Consider the following 20,346-nt stretch of genomic DNA (forward strand, 5'->3'; position numbering starts at 1 on the left):
TATTATAACTAAGATATGATTGCAAACCTAGCGTAAAAAAATAACTAGTACTTTTCTTGATACTATATAAAAATAATACGAAGTATATGATAGAATTTATACATAGGACTTTCTACATTTTACTTGGTACCCACTTAAAAAATGTTGTAGCAAATATTCGTTTCTTGCTTTGTAGTTGTACTAGCTGTTGCCTGCGACTTCGTCTACGTTTGGTTTGTTTTTTGATGTGGCATTCAATTGGCATTCAAGTATTCAGTATCGCTAAGCCTTAAATGAGGGGTTTGCTGCTGTCCGCTGAGGAGTTCTGTCCTCTATCTCCAACTACATTCATCAGATCTGCACAAAGTTTTGGCAAAATTAAACACATATATTATTACTTAAAAAGTATTCTATATTACTTCTAACACTTCCAAGAATATATGTGTACAAAGTTTCATTAGGATCGGTTCTGTAGTTTTTGCGTGAAAGCGTAACAAACAAACTTACATTGACATTTATAATATTAGTAGGGATAACAAAGTCGGTTATTTTTGTAGATTTTTTTTAATGATAAATAAGCTTCAGAATATTTGTAGAAAACGAGCAACTGCTGAGTTTCCTGCCGGTTTCTTCTCAGCATAATTTCCCTTCACAAAAAGCCAAGAGGCCTACTTGCATTCAAATATAATTAAATAAAAATAAATTGCCCTACAAAAGTTCAGTTTTGACGACCTCCCTAGCGCAACGGTGAGCGCTGTGAGTTTAATTAGGAGGTCGCAGGTTACATTCCCGGCGGGGCCGTTTTGAAATTTATTTTTTCTGAATTTTCTTTGAACTAAAAGTAATAATTATAAATCCGCGACTTATGAAAAATAATTCGTAAGGACCTAGGTTCCAGTCGTATGAATGTTGTGTACATTATTCTACTAGAATATATAATATGTTTAAAGAAATTTATCATAGTGTATGTACGTACAAAGACGTGCCGCTAAGCGATTTAGTGTTCCGGCGAGATGTCGCGTAGAAACCGATTAGGGGGTATGACTACCATACTCCCTAAGAAGTTACCTCGCTACCATCTTAGACTGCATAATCATCAAAATCTTACCACCAGGTGAGATTGCGGTCAGTGCTAACTCGCAAAATAAAAAAAAAATAAAAAAATTACTAACATAAAACTTGACCAGGGAAAAAACCTCGCCATAATACGAATAAAAATGGACCTTTTCTTGTGGCGTCCTCAGAACAGGATCTTTATTTTCCTGGCCAGGATCATTAGTCTGTGGTATTTACTTTTACTAAATATATAGGATAGGTATTAGAAATTAATTCCTCGTCATTTATTTGATATAAATGGCTGCAAAGAGACATAGCTTTTATTTAAGAATTATTAGAATAAAGTTTTTTCAATATTGTAGCGTAACAAGCGCTGTTTACGTAAGTTTTTTACAAACCATAACGTTGTTGATCATAAAGAAAGAAAATGTTTAATTGTCTTGCGAATTCCACGGGCGAAAACTATAACATTGTCAATCATTACGACCGCAAAAAGTTCTTTATGTGTTTAAAGAACAATGGTATCCACTGCTGTAGACTTTGATCTGATTGATTGGGATAATCTTCTTTGACCATGTCGGCCAGTTTCTCCGCCACGACCATGCTGGCTGTAATAATATTGCCAGTGATTTGGGTGGGAGCTACACTGGCGTCTCCCACTCTTAGTCTATTAACCCCTTTAACTCGGAGTCTGGAATCTACAACTGATCCTATGGAACAAGTACTACTGTAGAGATATGTGCTATCCATCATGTTAAGGATATAGCATTTCCAGTACTCTGTTGTGTTCCGCTTCAAACCTTCGCAGTTTGGCAAATCAAAATGTATCGTCTCACCGCCAACGCTTTGGAAATATCTCGACTTTGTAACTTCAATGAAATCTTGTATGTACGCAGCGGTATCGTTCAAATCAGACTCCTTTGAATAATACCCCGAGAAGATTTTTGGCGGATCTTCAGGATTTGAACTTCGTAACATAACGCTACCAGAAGATTTGGGTCGTGACAGATTTAATATCGTGAGCAGAACTTCGCTGCCCGTCCCGGCGGCCGCGAGCTGGTTACTGACATCATCATGTAGACCAAAAAAGACGGCAGTTAGTTGTAGTAATGCAGCGGGATTATTTCTCATCACGAAGTTTAACGTCATATAATCTGGGCATTTCTGGGTTTTGTCTAAAGCACTTATGCCGATAACTGTTGGCGCTGGAAAGTCAGAAGGGTTTGGTGGTGGGGTGGTATCATTGGTTTTCTCTAATTTGTGAGCCACGAACACAGCTGTATGATCTTTAAGATTCTCGCCTACCGGTGAATCATAAAGTACTGGGACGCCTACACTTTCGAGATGATCTTTCGGGCCTATTCCGGACAACATCAAAATCTTCGGCGTATTCAAAGTACCTGCCGATAGTACGGTTTCCCTCCGGGCGTAAACATTGATGATTTTTTCATCAGGCGTACTGCATTCCACACCGATTGCGTTCAAGTCTTTATCAAAAAGAACTTTTCTTACGGTTGTCTTTTTCATTACGTGAAGATTCGATCGGTATCTGGCCGTTGCTAAGAAACTTTCTGCACTGCTTTGCCGAATACCATTCTTGCCTATGTAGTACAAGGGTTGACCGTATCCCATAGTATCGTCAGTGTTAAGGTCGTCCTTGATAGTATTTCCGATATCCCCAAAAGCCTCCAGATATTTAAGTGTTGGCTCCCTCGTTTCCTTTGTGAGACCGATTAATCCATCCATCCCATGGTAACGTAAAGACTTAGCACCTATTAAATGGCCGTCTTCGAGTCGCTCTTGTTTCTTGAAGTAAGGGAGAAGGTTCCACCAATTCCACGATTCATCGCCGGCGGCTTCTGCCCACATTTCATACTCGCAAGGGTGACCTCTAACATAGAATACGTGAAGAATGGAGCTGCATCCACCCAGAACTTTTCCCGTAGGCAAAGATAAATATTTGTTTTTGTGATACTGAGCGGTGTAATCATCGTTTTCCGTTGTGTAATTCCAGTCCATTTCTGTATTCGTCAGGTATGTGAATAAGCCAGCATACTGCAACAAATTAAAATACATCAACATGTTTTTTTAGAAAACTAGTAGCTAGCTAACTACAAGGCACTTAGAATGAGAAATTCGAATTCTTGTGGTTATTCATTAAACAAGCTTTGCGATAATATATTTATATTAATCATTTCATCATCATAAAAACCCATTACCGGCCCACAGGGCACGGGTCTCCTCCCACAATGAGAAGGGGTTAAGGCCATAGTCCTGCACGCTGGCCCAGTGCGGATTGGTGAACTCAACACACCTTTGAGAACATTATGGAGAACTCTCAGGTTTCCTCGCGTTGACTCTAAATTCAAAATTCAAAATTCATTTATTTCAAGTAGGTCTAATATAAGCACTTTTGAAACGTCAAGTCTGTCTGTGTGTAGTGACTCTACCACTGGTTCGGAAGGCAGATTCTACCGAGAAGAAGCCGGCAAGAAACTCAGCAATTGCTCTTTTCCAACATTAACAATTTACATTTTACATTTCAAAATTCATTTTTCTATCTTGTGAGAGATGAAAGCGGAGGCGGATGCTTCCAAGCAACCTTGTCATTAAGAAATTCATCAATTGTATAATAACCTCGCTGTAATAAATGTGTTTTAACACATTCTTTAAACTTATGCATTGGTAAGTCCAAAATTACCTTAGGAATCATATTATAAAAGCGTATACTAAGTCCCACAAATGACTTCTGCACCTTTCGCAGACGATATGTAGATGTCACTAATTTATGCATGCTCTGAGCATGCCATTCCACAAGACAAAGTTTTATAAGCTTTCCTTCGCAGTGCAGGCTATCGAATTGTGGAATGCTCTCCCTACGAACATACGACAGGCAAAATCGATTGATATGTTTAAAAATGCAGTTAAAGTAATTATCTTGCGCAATAAGACGACTGGTTTTTTTTTTATATCATCTATTCATTAATTTAGCTTATCATAATATATATTAGTTTATTATTTTTATATTTATTTTTATATTTATTATATTTTATGTTTTTATTTGTGTATATTTTGTTTATGTATTCGTATGTAGTTATTTGAATGTAGGTTTATAATAATTTTACACCACCTATTGGTTCTCGCTCTTGTTGTCTCCTAATCCTAAGGTTGCCTGGCAGAGATCGCTTTTAAGCGATAAGGCCGCCTTTTGTATTCTACTCCAGTTTTTGTGTTTCTCTCTATTCGTCCTTTATTTTCCTAACTGTGTAGTTGTGTACAAATGAAGAGTTTAAATAAATAAATAATAAATGTTTTCCTTCACCACTGAAGCAATCATTTCAAATACTTTAAAAGCAAAAAAGAAGGGATTAAGGTCGTAGTCCACCACGCTAGATGTAACGCAAGTGCGGATTGGAGGACTTTAAACGCCTTTAAGAACGTTATGAAACTCTTAGGCATGCAGGTTTCCCCATGATGTTTTCATTCACCATTAAAGCAAGTGAAATTTAATTGCTTTAAATAAAATCGCACATAACTCCAAAAATTTATAAAGCCGAAGCTTTACCCACTAGGCTATCATCGATGGACATTGGACGGCCGATTGGCGTAGTGGGCAGCGACCCTGCTTTCTGAGTCAAAGGCTGTGGGTTCCCACAACTGGAAAATTGTTTGCGCGACGAACATTAATTTATTTCAGCGTCCGGGTGTTTATCTGAATATGTTAAGTATTTATGTTTATTTATTATAAAAATATTCATCAGTCACCTTAGTACCCTTAACCAGATAGGATATGCAGTCAAAAACTAACTTGTAATTGAATAATAACATAGCGGGCGCTTTTTCCTCGTGTTCTTTGTAAGATAAATTAAAAAAACCCTAGCATTTGACTTTTAATTAATGTACTAGTCAAGCTTTTTCATTTGATACCCATATTGATGGAGTTGCGAAAAATATGTTAACCGTCATTTTGTGGCGGCGACCATGTAGGACCGATTTTTATGAAAAATTAGCTAAGAACATACCCAACTAATTCCAAACAAAAAAAAAGACATATACACACACATAAACACACACACGCACCCACACACTCACACACACTAACACAGAAACCTGAAACCTACAAAACCCCGTGCCTCGGGGTTTAAAAAGGTGTTCGTATCACTGAGAGTGATCTTTCAAAGTACTTAATAAAAATATAAAACTGTATTAAAGATATAAAACTGCTGAAACTTACCTGAGTCTCAAAATGAGGGTCACCTCCTGCCTCTATGAGTAGAACATTGACATCCGGGTCCTCGCTAAGCCGATTAGCAACAACGCTACCCGCTGTACCGGCTCCCACGACTACGTAGTCGTATTCAGCTTTATCTGGAAGTATAGTTTCTGAAGTTTAAGGCGAGGTCATTTAGGCAATTTGTGGTGACGATTACCTACTTTTTTTTCACTATATGTTGTTGAATGTTATAAGTTTGAGGGGTTCCTCTCTCTGTGGGTGTGTGTGTGTGCGTGTGCGCGTGTGTGTGTGTGTGTGTGTGTGTGTGTGTGCAGTGTGTGTCGGTCTGCCTGTGGCGTTAACCCTAGAATTCTGTAAGGTAGTGTAACAGTAATTTTATGAAGGTATCAAATTAAACTTTAACTTGATATGTCCCAGATATTTTATTAAATGGATTATCATTTTAACAAATGTGCTAAAAATTCTAATTTTATTAATTAATATTTTTCTAGAAATTATTAAAGTTATATTTAATTCATAGGTATGTTCAAGACATTGTCGGTGGGTATTTTTATATCGACCGGTGCATTTCCATTACACTTCAGTCTTGTATAAGACTCGAACGACACAACGTGTCTACGTCGTTATCAGGATGGTGATATCTTTCGTGTCTTATGTACGCGTCAAAAGTGCAATCTTTGGACCTATTTTAATCTATGCTTATAATAAAACTGGAATTCTGAAATTCTGTACATTTAATATATTTTGAAAATTTTGACCGGGGGATGCTTTATAATCGATAGTCCGAAACAGATTTTTATTTAATTTTTGTCTTTCTGTCTGTCTGTCCGGGCATCACGTGAAAACTTCTGAACGGATTTAAATAAAATTTGGTATAGTGGTAGCTGATATCTCGGGTCAACATATAGGATACTTTTTATCCCGATAAACAATAAGTTTCCTCCGGGCAATGGGATGAATTTTTTTATCAATTTTACTTCATAACTCCGTTAAATTGGCACCGATTTTAATATTTCTTTTTTTTAGTTCGCAGTGTATATATACAAGCTTTTATTGTCTAATTTTAATGATGATCTGATAAATATTGTCGGAGATCAAGGACATAATTCTTCACAGATAACAGCAAGTCGCAAGGTATATGGGACAACGATCGCATGCATGCTTACCATCCTACTAATATTATAAATGCGAAAGTTTGTGAGGATAGATGTATGGATGGATGGATGTATGGATGGATGGATGGATGGATGGATGGATGGATGGATGGATGTATGGATGGATGTTTGTTACGATGTAACGCCACAACGAATGAACCGATTTCGCTGAAGATTGGCAAAGATAACTACAATATAGTCTGGAATAGCTCATAGGCTTATTTTTATCCCGGAAAAGTAAACTGTTTCTACAGCAGAGAATCGCAATTTTTCTGCATTTATCTTTCAAAATCCGCGCAACGGAGTTTTTGACGTGTAGTGGTCTTGGTGTTTTTGTACAGGCATAGTTGAAATATTATAAAGCATTTAAATTTTGTTTAGGTGTACGCGCTAATCTCAGAAAATGCTGTTTCGATTTTTTTTTTTTTGGATTGGTAGTAACAATTATGGCTATATAACATCACGCTACGACCAATGGCTACTATCATTAATGAGAAATGTTGAAAAAAAATATGCTTTTTGAGAAATTCTGATGCGTGAGACGCGTGAACGGTAAACGTTACGCCAAACGACGGAAGTATTTAGTAAGTATATCGGAATTGTCGGTATTGTTGCTTCTTAAAAGTTCTATAAAACAGTTCGCGACACGACACAAAAATAGTCGTATGTTGATACGACTATTTTTTGGAGTGGACTCATTCGCGGACGAAGTCGCGCGGATCCGCTAGTAAAGAAATAATTGACTTTGACTTTGACTTCAAATGCTAGTCTAAATTAAAAAAAAAATTAAGCCATACTACACAACGAGTAACGGAATTACGAAATACTGTTGAAGGGTGCACAAGTATATTTCTTAAGGAATCACCCTATAAAAATATTGAATCAAAAGAAGCATATTTATTTTTCCATAAAAATGAATTCATCATTCTGAGTGTTTACTTATGACAACCCTATTCAAGATAAAAGAACGACACGAGCATAGTACCTACGCTACGCGACGCGTACCTCATAAAGTGTCAGGAGACATTTAATTTTACCTTTGCATGTGGCGTTAGGGCTGCATCTGATTTCTTTCAGTAGACACTGGCAATGGTTTACTCAAAAACTATTAGCGTTTCGGTTTCACAGATAAGTCTCAGAGACGGTAAATAATGTCTCTGATGTTTTATTTCGGTATTCATTCACACTTTGTGTAATAATAAGAGTCATACCAGGTACAGAGACGTCACTTGGCCACTTGTAAAGAGTCAGCCCTAAAGCTGCCAAACCCAGGAAGATCATCTGGGTTGACTTGACCAGCGCTACCACACTCGCAGCGTCCATGTTTGCTCTGAAAAACACAAACAAACAATTTGTATGAACGTTATGTTAGTTAAAGCACTTTGAATATTTTAGCTTACTATCGAGCTAATAAAAAGTTTTATGATGACAGCAAAATAAATACTTTAATACTTTAACAAGCAGCATTTAATTTTGTTTGCGATAAAAATACTGAGTGGGTGAATTTTATACCAACTGAGCGACATTAAAATCCGAAGAGAATGATAAAGTGCTCCAGATAAGTTACGTATCGCTGTCCACATGCTACCAAGTACTAATTCAAGCATTCTGTTAGAACATAAATATTTCTGTGCCGGAAAATGTATAGGCATTTAGGTTTTATTGGGTACCTAATCATATTAGTAGTGCCCGTTTTCAAAATAGTGTAGGCACCACAATACATTGTCATAAATTACGATATCTTCAAATATTTATTTAATAGAGTTATTATATTAATAATAAAAAATAATCGGTGATAGCCTAATGGTTAGGACTTCAGCTTCACTTTCGAGGGGCGGAGTTCGAATCCCACCTCCCAGCCTTTCAAGTTATGTGCGTATTAAGCAATTGAAATATCACTCGCTTTAACAGTAAAGGAGAACATCGCGAGGCGACCTGAATGGCTGAGAGTACTCTGTAATGTTCTCAAAGGCGTGTTAAGTCCACCAATCCACACTGGGCCAGCGTGGTGGACTGCAGCCCAAACCCTTCTCATTGAGGGATGTGAGCCGTGCCCTGTAGTGGGTTGGCCTATAATGGGTTCTAAGATGAGATGATTAAATTAATATAAAAAAAAGTGTGTGCATGTAAACTTTACGCGCGATTGAAGTAAAACTTTTATTGTTATTTATTGATGAAAGAGTAGAATGTTCCTGGGACTCCGCCATTTCATTTAATATTCACTATTTCATTTTATATTCTATTTAAAATTCATTATTATCACTTTTACATTTCATAAATATTTTAATAGTTTATTTATTACAAAACTAATAAATAAACAAGTGTATTCAGAGATTTTCAAAAAACTTAATATAATTTTTTTTTTCAACTGTTGACTTTTTATTCACTTTGCTATTCACAATTGATCCGTTTGAAAATATTGGAAATAATTAAATAGTTCAAACAAACTAAAAAAACACGCTTGGTATAAAAAACTAAACTAATTTCTTTCTTTTAGTTTATTCATGATAGCGATTATTTTTTTAGTTTTTCTTGATCTATTATTTTTATTAGAGCAAAATTAATCGGTAACCCATCCACCATTAAAGAGATAATTTTTTTTTTTTTATTCAGTGTGCCCGTCTCTCGAAATGCAAGTTCTAATTATTATTTTAAACAGGCCATTAAAAAGTAATAGCTAACGCCCTCTACCATCTAGTAGCTTAATGTTTTCTGTGGAATTTGTTAGGTACGCGAACGCCATAGGTTTTTTTACATTTGGGTCTAGATGGCGCTGTAGTAATTAGTAAAAAATCTTGTTTTTTATAGTGAAAATTGGAATAATCTTTTCAGATTAGTGTATTGTCGTCGGTCCTCGATATGTCTAAAAAGTTTGAAAGAAATCTGACCGTTTAAAGTGGGTCAAAATCGCGCCCAAAGAAGTCGGTTACAAACAAACATACAAGTGAAGCTAATATAAAGCGTGTAATAAATAATCCTTACTGACTATGATATTTGCCACTAACTGGCGTATAAGTCAAAAAGCGTGGAGTATATGACACGATCAATCCAATTTATTATTTTTAAATAGAGGAAACTACACAGACGTCTAAGGAACTTTCGTCAAAAAAAATCTGAGTTACTCCCTCCCCTTTGAAACCACCGCAGCGAGGCATAGTGCCTAAGATGCTGGCAGCATGTCCTATTTGAATGGCAAACTACTGGTTTGGCCTAGGTCAAATGCCAGCTCTGGAATCACCAGTTAACTCGTTAACTTTAATCTTTTAATATATCTATATTCAATCGTTGTATAATAAAAAGGGAAGATTCTTACATTCTTTATCCCGACTGTGTGCTGACTAAAAATATTTGCTAGATTTTTGCCAATTTATTGGTTTCCGTAAGAAGTTACAACTGAACAAATATCCAACTTGATTACCAAGGTTGTGTAAACATACAATGCTTTGACTTCTTCTTCCCAATGAGGAATACTGTTGAGAGAAAGAGAGAACTTGGCGTTTTCTACCGCTACAACATTTTTTATTAAGGCCCTGGGAATTTTAATTTTATATACAGCGTGAAAGTAAATTTTAACAAACACTCCTTGGAAGTCCACTGAAAAAAAAACTATTTGCAATCGAAAGTTTCTTATTCAAATGGCATTTCGGAGATGTGCTCAGAAGATATTCGATTCGGTCAAACCCTCCCCTTCTACAGTCGAACTGCGAGGCACCGAAAGAATTCTTTTTAATCCGCACCGCAAAGGCTGGAATGCCCTCCCATCTTCTGTCTTATAATCTGGGCACCTATAATCTAGGTACCTTCAAATCAAGAGTGAACAGGCATCTTCTAGGCAAGCGCGCCCCATTTTAGACGTTTTACCATCAGTTGTGATTGCAGTAATGAACTTGTTTATATATTTACTAGCTGTTGCCCGCGACTTCGTCTGCGTTTGATTTTGTTTTTTGATATGCCATTAAATTTAGTTGTAGATCTAAATAAATTTAAAGTATTCAGTTTCGCTAAGCCTTATATGAGGGGTTTGCTGCCGTCCACTGAGGAGTTCTGTCCTTCTTTGGTCGGTTCTGATCTTCAACCACAGTTTGGGCAATATTAAACACATACTATAACCTCTATAGTTCAAAAATAATTATTTAAATCGGTTATAATTTGTCGGAGTTACGGTGTAAAATGGTCAAACACTCATCCCCTCTCCCAAAGGAACCGAGCTTAATGTCGGGATAAAAAGTATCCTATATTACTTCTAACACTTTCAAGAATATGTCTACAAAGTTTCATGAGGATCGGTTTAGTAGTTATTGCGTGAAACTTACATTGACACTTATAATATTAGTAGGGATAGGGATAGGTATTGGGATTTTAAAAATAAAACCTCTGTACGAGTACATTGTTTTTAATGTGACATAAAAACTCCTTCTCACAAGATGATATGTCTACCCGTTTTCTCGCCTTATTTCATAGAAGGACGAGAACAGCTTAAAATTAAAGTAGAGCAGAGCTTATTTCTGTTTGACCTGAAGGGCGTGGATTACAGGCATATGAGACTTAACACCTACGCGTCAGTTTGATGGATATTCTAAACGAGTAAAATCCAACCAACAACCAATTGGTAAATGTTGATGTTATGAAAAAACAATTGCTGCATTTTGCCGGCTGCTTCTTGGTAGAGTTCGCCCTGAGACCAGGGGCCACTACGATTAAAACCTATTTGAAGTAAATTTATTTGAATACTAGTGTTATCGCTAGACTGCTACCTTCGTTCGCTTTTAAACAAATCCCGTGGAAACCGTTTGTTTCCTGGGTTGCTTAATTAGGGTGGAAGGACAAAGAAACATACACCTTGTCGTATTTATAATATTAGTAAGGATTTATTTTGCATGCCGATGCCCGATACTTCTCGTTCACACCCTGTATATTCTTGATTTTCAATTGGAAGTTAATAAATTAACGATTTCCATGTTTAAACAGGTGGTAGTTACTTATTAACTTTGCATAAGTGATTCTTGATAGATGAAAAACTTATGGTTTTGCGTCACCGACGACCGTGTGTCGGGGTGGGTGGGTGGTCGTGACTAATTGGTCCTTTTACATGCATTGACAGCCGGTTGGCGCAGTGATCAGATAAGCTGCTTTCTGAGTGAGGCCGTGGGTTCGATTTCCACAACTCGAAAATGTTTTTGTGATGAACATGGATGTTTGTCTGGGTGTTTATATGTCTATTAAAAGTATTTATGTGTATTATATTCATTTATTTATTTATTTATACTCTTAATTTGCACACAAATACAGAAGAAGAATATAAAAATACAGACAGAAGAAGTTTGTATACTTCTTCTGTCTGTGTTTTTTTTATTCTATAGGCGGCCTTATCGCTTTGTAGCGATCTCTTCTAGGCAACCTTAGGATTCATAATTATATTCATCAGCTATCTTAGCACCCATAACATGGCGATGTGTGTATTGGCGTAATATATTTATTTATTATTAGTATTTATTTTATGCGATATATCTGATACCTGTGCCTATATATATATATATAACATAGGTACACTAATATATGTATACTGACTGATTTCATTATTACTGTACCGTTGTTGTGAGTTTCGACTTCTGTCATTCCACGTCTGTTTTTTTAAGTAAAACTTCTTTACGCACGCGAACGGAAGTTGAGATGGTTATATAAGGAAGTAAAGATAGAAAGAGAGAGAGTTACGTTTCATAAATTCCTGTATGTTTTTTGTACATGTATTTTTGTATATATGTATAATTATAGTCGTGTGTTCTAAAGTGCCCTCGTTTTTTATTGGCACAAATGTATAGAAATATTCCAAATGGTTTTCAAATTCAAATTCAAAAATGTTTTATTCATGTAGACCTTGTCACAGGCACTTATGAAAAGTTCATACATTTAAAATGTTAACACAAATTTTAGTGATGGTGATAACTGCATTCGTTAACTTAAAACTAAAGCTAGGGATCCAAAAGCTCCCTGGTCTAAGAAAAGCCCTAAAGAAACTTAGCCAGGTTTTTTTTTGTTATCACCATCTCACAGTCGAGTTAATGTTGAGCTATGAAGTTAGAGCAATTCATACCAAAGCTTTTTTATCATACATGTAATCGTTAATATTATAATAGGAACTTTTAATCTTTAACCACTACATAATTACTAGGTATAAGGTATGTATAATAAAAGTCCCCCTCAGGTTATTTAAGCCTTTCTGAGGAAGCATCCCCATCTCCCTTAAGTCGTTTTTAATTGAGAACCTCCTAATTTTTTGTAAGTCGATTAAAACGCTCTGCTACTTCAAGTCTTATATTGCAAATGTATCTCAGTAGTAGATCAATTAATAAAAAACATATAAAAATATTATACGCAACAAATAGTAAAAGATAATTCTTTTCCTTTCTGGTTTCTTTATGCCATATAGGTATATATTATATTTATTGTATACTAGATGTGCCCTGCGGCTTCGCCCGCGTTATTATGGGAGGCAGCGTACTGCTACATAGTCTACACCTATAATCATATATGAGATTTAGAGATTCACAAACATTTTTTTTTCTTATGTATTTTTTTTCAATGAAAAGTATACCTCTAAGAATATGTACGGAAAGTTTCATGAAGATCGGTTCAGTAGTTTTCGCGTGAAAGCGTAACAAACAAACTTAAATTCACATTTATAATATTAGTAGGGATAAGAATTCTATTATAGTTTTTTATATTATATGTACACGAAGTAAGTATATTTTTGTAATTTATGTTTATTATTTAAGTATTACTTAATACACCCTAACCCTTCTTCTTAACTTCATGTACATGGTGATATGGTAGGTTGCCTGGTAGAGATTTTAAGCCATACGTACCTTTTCTTCTTTATTTAAATTGTGTGTTTTTTTAATTTGGTGTGCAATAAAGTGTATTTGATTTGATTTGATCTTCAAATTGTTGTTTGCATGTTTCTGATCTAGGTGTAGAAGTTTATGGTTACGGAGCGAAATATAAACACAACTACATTACGGCCGACTGGCGCAGTGGGCAGCGACCCTGCTTTCTGAGTCCAAGGCCGATTTCCACAACTGGAAAATGTTTATGTGATGAGCATAAGTGTTTTTCAGTGTGTTTATATGTATTTTCTAAGTATTTATGTACATATAATTCCTAAAAATATTCATCAGTCATCTTAGTACCCATAACACAAGCTACGCTTACTATGGGGACAGGTGGCGATGTGTGTATTGTCGCAGTATATTTATTTTATTTATTATTAAACAACAACGATACAGTGCAGGCTTGCCTAGTGTGTATATTTGTTCATTGCATAATTGTTTTGTTTTAATACACGTTTTTTAAACATTTTTTCATCAGTACCTACTTTTTGTGAACGGTGAAGGAAAACATCGTGAGGAAACCTGCTGTTGGTGCTGCTGAAAGCTGGTTGGCATCAATCCGCACTGGGCCAGTGTGGTGGACTACGGCCTTAATCCTATATCATTGTGGAAGGAGACCCATGCCCTGTAGTGGACCGGTAATAGGTTGATATGATGATGATAACCTACTTTTTTGATGTCGAAGACAACTGTAAGTTTCGCCTAGGGAGCGAATGTTATTTACAAACGAATAGTCAATCTCCTTGCAATTTTTCATTCTTCGTCACTTATAGCACAGTGGATCGTTGTATATCACAAAAATGCATGCCTCAATAAATTATGAAATTAAAAAAAAATACATTAAAAAACATTTATGATAACTTTTTTTTTATCAATGAACACTATTATACTTTTATAGTTGAGGTCAGTGGTTTTGATACATACTTATTACTTAGTGGCCACAGACCATAGACCAATAAACCCAGACTGGTTACAAATGAAAAGTAATATACACGAGGAGCCCTCTACCTAGAAGTTATCAAATTTTTTTCCCATTGCTCAACCACCGAGACACAATAACTGTGATAAGAGACTTGGGTTCAAGGTTAGACAGCAAATATCATGTAAAATGACATCACAGGTACAGTTGGAATGCATATCTTAATATATAATTATAAATCTCCTGTCACGATGTTTGTCCGCGATGGACTCCTAAACTACTTAACCGATTTTAAATTAAATTGGCACACCGTGAGCAGTCTGCTCCAACTTAAGAGATAGGATAGCTTAGATCTTTAATTATAGTCGCAATTTTATTTTATTGCAAATTATTTGTCTTTAATTAATTGACAGTCACATGTTATACTACTATACTCATTTAAGGCTTAGCGATACTGAATAATTTAAAAACAAAATCAAACGCAGACGAAGTCGCGGGCAACAGCTAGTATTTAATATGTTACATAAGCTCTTTGTCAGAATGAATAAAAACTATATAAATGCTATGAAAGTATGAAAATACAGCTGTAGGGAACAAATAGGACTTCACGTATAGAAAGAAAATTAACAAAAAGACAGTTTGTCTTTGAAAATAATTATTTGTGCCAAGTTAAACATTATACAGTTAACACAGTAGCCTGATGGTTAGGACTTCGGCTTCACTTTCGAGAGTCTGAGTTCGAATATTCTACCATACCTCTAGCTTTTTCAGTTAAAGTAAGTTAAGTTAAGTTTAAGTTAAGCGTTTTAAGCAATTAAAATATCACTTGCTATTTCTTAAAAATATCCAAATTTCTGTAGGTACAAATTTAATAGTTTAGGACCTTGACCTGATGATCGTGGGAACACAAGGGACATGGAAAAAAAAATCCAAATCGATCCAGGCGTCTTCCAGTAATCGAGAAAAATACATAAAAAATAAGGTTCCGACGAATTGAGAATCCTTCCTAAATCCTTTTTTAAAGCGGTTAAAAAGAGTATGAATGAAAAAACAAAATATTTTTGCTTCCATTTATTGATTATTCAAAAACACGTGTCAAAGATAATAACAATCATTTTTAAATATTGCTGAACATATAATATACCGCGAGAGATATGTTAGATTATCTTCCTGGGTTTACTTATTAGATCGCGTGAAAGTTAACTTAAGTGATATCAAAAGTGACAGTGTTTTAGCTAGATGGCGCTCCTTCGATATCATATAAATCGTAGTTAAGTTTTATGCGACGGAATAAGTAGGTACTCGATCGAAGCACTCTGTGTCAACAATTTCATATCTCACTTCACCGTAATCCTTCAAATATTTAAGTGGTTGATTTCTAGTATCCCTTTTAAAGGTGTATAAACCCTATATCCTTTCTGAAGATTTAAAACACAAAGTTCAAGAAGTAATAATAATTATGTTGTTACTTGATATACGCTTTTCTAGTAAGCTTGTTTCGTAAATATGTACCATTGTATCTTTGAGATGGTTGATCCAATCCTGTGTATCCTGGTTTTATCCTGGTTTTCTAAATAGTCCTAGAAGTAGGTACCATCGTCTCTTAATTGTTCCATTTCTGCATCCTACAGGTAAGGGAATAAATAATAAACTGACCCAATTGTTCATTATCTAGAAGAAAACAACGAGAGAGTCAACTGATCGGAAAGGAAGTGTCAGTGGAAGTATCATTGTTATCCACTAATCACTCTATTCACCCTCAGTTAGCAGCCCCTTTTCTTATGCCGCATTTAGCCGTAAACCTTCAATATTTAAGTGGTTAATTTCTATTTTCCCTCATAAAGATTATACTAATTCAATCATCCCAATAAACGATTGAAAATATGACCTTGGCAAACTAATAAGTAAGCTGGGATGTTTGAGACCTTCATTTTCTAAAATTAAAAAGTTCAACACCATTTTTGAATCATCATTGGTGAATTGTTCTTGCGCTTCTTGTAACTGAACGCATTTATTCTTGCGGTATTTAATTTCTCAGTAAATAAAATACAACTACTATGAAACTAATTGTTATCTACACGGTCTTTGATTTCTTCCTTTATTCGCTATTATCTTTTATAATCATATCTGCCAGTTTTTCTGCTATTACCATGACAGCTGTATTAATATTGCCAGTAACTTGATTAGGCATTGCGCTAGCGTCTCCCACTCTCAAGTTGTTGATTCCAAGAACTCTCAGCCGGGAGTCTAGAACAGATCCCATGCGACAAGAGCTGCTGTAGTGGAAGGTAGTGTCCATCATGTGGAGTGTATAGCACTTCCAGTACTCGATCGAGTCACGGTCCAAACTATTACATTTTGGCAAATCAAAGTAAATCGTCTCAGCACCAACGCTTTTGAAAAAGCTCGATTCTTTTACTTTGATGTAATCTAATATGTACGCTGCGTTGTTCTCCAAATCAACACTGTTTGAAAAATGGCCTGTAGTAATTACTGGTGGGTCCTCAGGATCCGAACTTTGTAACGCAACATTACCATACGACAATGGACGAGCTTTATTCATAACCGTGAAAAGAACTTCGCTTTCTGTCCCAGCAGCAGCGAGCTGATTACAAACGTCATCGTGTAAGCCAAAAACGACGGAAGATAATTGTAAAAGAGCAGCTGGATTATTCCTACATATTAAGTTCAATGTCACCCAATCAGAGTAGCCCTGTTCTTTGTCTAATGCACCTGAGCCGACAAATGTCGGCACTGGGAAGTTCCACGGTGGTTGGGTTTCAACAGGATCACTAGTTTGTTCTAATTTATGAGCAACAATGACGGCAGCATGATCTTGCAGTGTTTTACCTACCGGTAAATCTTTAACAACTGGTATATTCAAACTATCAAGATGATCTTGTGGTCCTACTCCGGATAACATCAATATCTTTGGCGTATTGAAAGCCCCTGCTGATAATATGACTTCCCTTTTAGCGTAAATATTTATGAGTTTTTCAGATGAAGTGGCCTCAACCCCAATAGCATTTATACCGTCAAAGAGAACTTTTGTGACCATTGTATTTTTCATTATGTGAAGATTCGGTCGGTGTTTAGCGGTTGCTAAATAGCACTCCGCACTGCTTTGCCGAATACCGTTTTCGTCAATGGTGAACAAGGCATGAGCGAAGCCCAAAGTGTCATTAGTGTTCATATCAACCATGATTTTGTGTCCCACATCGCCAAAAGCCTCCAAGTATTTAAGTGGTTGATTTCTAGTCTCCCTTGTTATGGCAACTGCACCGTCCATTCCATGGAAAGATGCAGTTTCCGAATTAATGATTTCAGGGTCTACAAGGCGTTCACTTTTCTTGAAGAATGGGAGAAGGTTCCACCAATTCCATGATTCATCCCCGGTAGCATCTGCCCATAGTTTATAATCGTAAGGATCGCCTCTCACATAGTAAAAGTGATGCAATGTGCTGCTTCCCCCCAAAACTTTTCCTGAAGGCAGGTCTAAGTATTTATTCCGGTGGTATTGAGCGGAGTAGCCATCGTCGACTGAGGTGTAGTTCCAGTCCATTTGCGATTTTGTCAGGTAAGGGAACAAACTGGCATACTGTAAATAAAGAAAACTAATAAAGTAACTTACTCCAACTAGTACACCAACTTGAAACGTTGGAGATACAAGAATAGGGTTAAAACTCATCACGCAAATGTTTCCGAAATAAATGCATCAGGGGATTTTCTGTCCACATCAATCGAATCTATTTATATACACCGAGCAAGTTTCAGCGTGTGACTTCTTGTTCCCCGAGCATTTAACAAAGCCAACAAGAGAGACATGCCCTGGTTATGATATTAAGTTTGTGTATACCCCCTTTGGAGGCGAGAGTCCCACATCGGGGCAAACCTCCTTCCTGCCCAAAGGTCGGAAGTCATACAGCTTTAACACCGCACCAAAAAAAAAGGTGTGACATATTAATGAATTGCTGCAACCAGATAAGGTAATGGGTCTCACCTCAGCCTCCCAATGAGGGTCACCTCCGGCCTCTATGAGTAGAACATTGACATTTGGGTCCTCGCTAAGCCGATTAGCAACAATACTGCCCGCTGTACCGGCTCCCACGACCACGTAGTCGTATTCAGCTTTATCTGTAAATAAATGATCGGTGTTGTAAATTTGTCAATTTTGTGTGAACGCATAGCTCCCCAGGAACTGGTGGCGTAGCATTTTCGACGTTAAATTAGTTTGACTTGACAGTTAAAGGTGATAGAGTACTGAACACGTTGAGTTTGTCGTAATCCTAGCTGTGGGGCATTCGTTAAGCTGATTTGGATGACGATGCTATATGTATAATGTAAACTGTAGTACCTTCTACAGGGACGTGGGTCGGCCACTTGTAAGTACTCAGGCCCAATGCAGTCAACGCCAGGAAGAGGCCCCTGGTGGACTTGGCAGTTGCTATCATCGCCGTCACGTCCATGGTTGATCTAAAGATAAAGAAGAAACAGACCTTTATAAGCTTACTCATAAATATGTCTTCAGTGTTAGATTCAAGTGCAGCTAGGTATGTAGCTATCGGAAACAGTAGTGTTCACGGTTTCGTGAACACGACTAATATTGAACGTTCTTGATTCTGTGGGTTGAAGTTGCATGTTGCAAGGAAGTATTGAACATGTAACTTCAAACCATGGTTGGATGGTTGAACATAATGTTGTACTTATAACAATAATTTTGAATAAACTTAGGGGCATCTATAAATTACGTGGGTGTTTTTCTTAATGTTTTGTTCCTACCTCCCCCCCTCCCCTGGTGAGTTGTCGTGAGATTTTATTCAACCCATCCCCGTGAGATTTTTCAAAATGTGTCTTACGTTAACGCGTTGGATTGTTATTGTAAAAAGACACATGGACCAAAATAGTATGATTTTTTTGTTTCAATCAGAAAAAAAATTGCGTTATATTTGCCGAGACCTCTCTCCACCGTAAGATTAGATTAGATTTGGCTCGACCCCCTCCCCACCCTTAAACATCTCACGTATTTTATCAACGCCCCGTATTAATACATAATGGAATTCCAAAAGTTGGTTCATAAAATTAAATTAAGTAAAGAATAAAACAAAAGATTAGTAAGAAAAGGTTACTTACAGTTTCTACGATCTTCGCCTTGTTCTTGAGACTCGTCTCTGATGAAGTGTGATGGTATACCGCCTTCTATTTATATCAATATCGAATACATTTGTTTGCAATGTTTTAATTATAACATGTCATGGATATTTAATATTTAAATTACTTTTTCTTTCAGACACCATTCATTTTCATATTCCAATATTTACAGTTCCGAAAGTAGGAAAACTCGAAATACTTGGTTCAAGGCCAATTGTCTCAGGTGCATGGACTTACACGTGTAATACTTCGCGTCCGATAGCGCTTGGGCTCGATTGTCCCGTTGCTGTGACGCTTGTATGGACCGCACTTTATAAGTTCATCTTTTTTTTAACCCCAGATGCAAAAACGACGGGGTTTTATAAGTTTATTCATATTTACATGATAATTTTTAATAGTTTTCAGCTAAATACATATTTTAGTTTTTTTTTTTCTGTAATGAGACTGGAGATACCTAAGAAGGATAATGCTGTAGACACCTATAATTGATTATTGTAATGGCACTAGAAAGATTTTGTAGTTCTAACACGTAATTTAATTTTTTTATGAACGTAGTTACAATTAACTGCTGGTGTGTCTTATGAAATAATAAATAAAAAATAACATAATATTTTTCACAACTCCCTCATTATGGGTATCATATAAAAGTGCTTGACTGGTAGAATACTTTGATAAATTTAATAAAACTTATTACATATATATTCCAATAGAATTGAAAGAGGAGGACTTGTACCTTTTTTTTTGTTTAAAAATAAATTGTAACAGACATTTTCCAACATAATTAGCCATCCCCTTAGAAACTATGCGTTTATGGTGAGGATGGCGGGTTCGCAAGTATATATCTTTATGAATATTCAGCTACTTAATCTAACTGTAAATTTAACTTAATCTTAATGTAAATCATTTAGACAATCTTAATCGAACAGTAGTATTTTTTTTGCACTGTTAGCTAAAAAATGTCTTTTACAT

General features: G+C 36.2%; 2 protein-coding genes across 2 annotated transcripts; both read right to left on the reverse strand.

Moving 5' to 3' along the window:
- Positions 1–1,515: 1,515 nt before the first annotated feature.
- Positions 1,516–7,746, reverse strand: LOC120627886 (glucose dehydrogenase [FAD, quinone]-like). The gene is made up of 3 exons (XM_039896003.1): positions 7,635–7,746; positions 5,270–5,403; positions 1,516–3,090 (listed from the first exon to the last, which is right to left on the reverse strand). The coding sequence occupies exons 1-3, from the start codon at positions 7,744–7,746 to the stop codon at positions 1,516–1,518; spliced, it is 1,821 nt and encodes a 606-aa protein (XP_039751937.1).
- Positions 7,747–16,327: 8,581 nt separating this feature from the next.
- On the reverse strand, positions 16,328–19,412 carry LOC120627887 (glucose dehydrogenase [FAD, quinone]-like). Its single transcript, XM_039896004.1, has 4 exons — positions 19,360–19,412; positions 18,584–18,702; positions 18,230–18,363; positions 16,328–17,827 (listed from the first exon to the last, which is right to left on the reverse strand). Exons 2-4 carry the CDS (start codon positions 18,693–18,695, stop codon positions 16,328–16,330), a joined length of 1,746 nt encoding a protein of 581 aa, XP_039751938.1. The 5' UTR covers positions 18,696–18,702; positions 19,360–19,412.
- Positions 19,413–20,346: the final 934 nt, after the last annotated feature.

Source organism: Pararge aegeria, chromosome 12 (assembly GCF_905163445.1).
Source record: "Pararge aegeria chromosome 12, ilParAegt1.1, whole genome shotgun sequence".
Taxonomy (NCBI): Eukaryota; Metazoa; Arthropoda; class Insecta; order Lepidoptera; family Nymphalidae; genus Pararge; species Pararge aegeria.

Excerpts from the sequence above, each read along its gene's own strand:
- LOC120627887 (XM_039896004.1), bottom strand. The coding sequence starts at position 18,695 with ATGGACGTGACGGCGATGATAGCAACTGCCAAGTCCACCAGGGGCCTC. Across the intron at positions 18,364-18,583 it reads GACCCACGTCCCTGTAGAAG|ATAAAGCTGAATACGACTAC; the intron begins GTACTACAGTTT and ends ATTTATTTACAG. Across the intron at positions 17,828-18,229 it reads ACCCTCATTGGGAGGCTGAG|TATGCCAGTTTGTTCCCTTA; the intron begins GTGAGACCCATT and ends CTTTATTTACAG.
- LOC120627886 (XM_039896003.1), bottom strand. The coding sequence starts at position 7,746 with ATGGACGCTGCGAGTGTGGTAGCGCTGGTCAAGTCAACCCAGATGATC. Across the intron at positions 5,404-7,634 it reads AAGTGACGTCTCTGTACCTG|ATAAAGCTGAATACGACTAC; the intron begins GTATGACTCTTA and ends CTATACTTCCAG. Across the intron at positions 3,091-5,269 it reads ACCCTCATTTTGAGACTCAG|TATGCTGGCTTATTCACATA; the intron begins GTAAGTTTCAGC and ends AATTTGTTGCAG.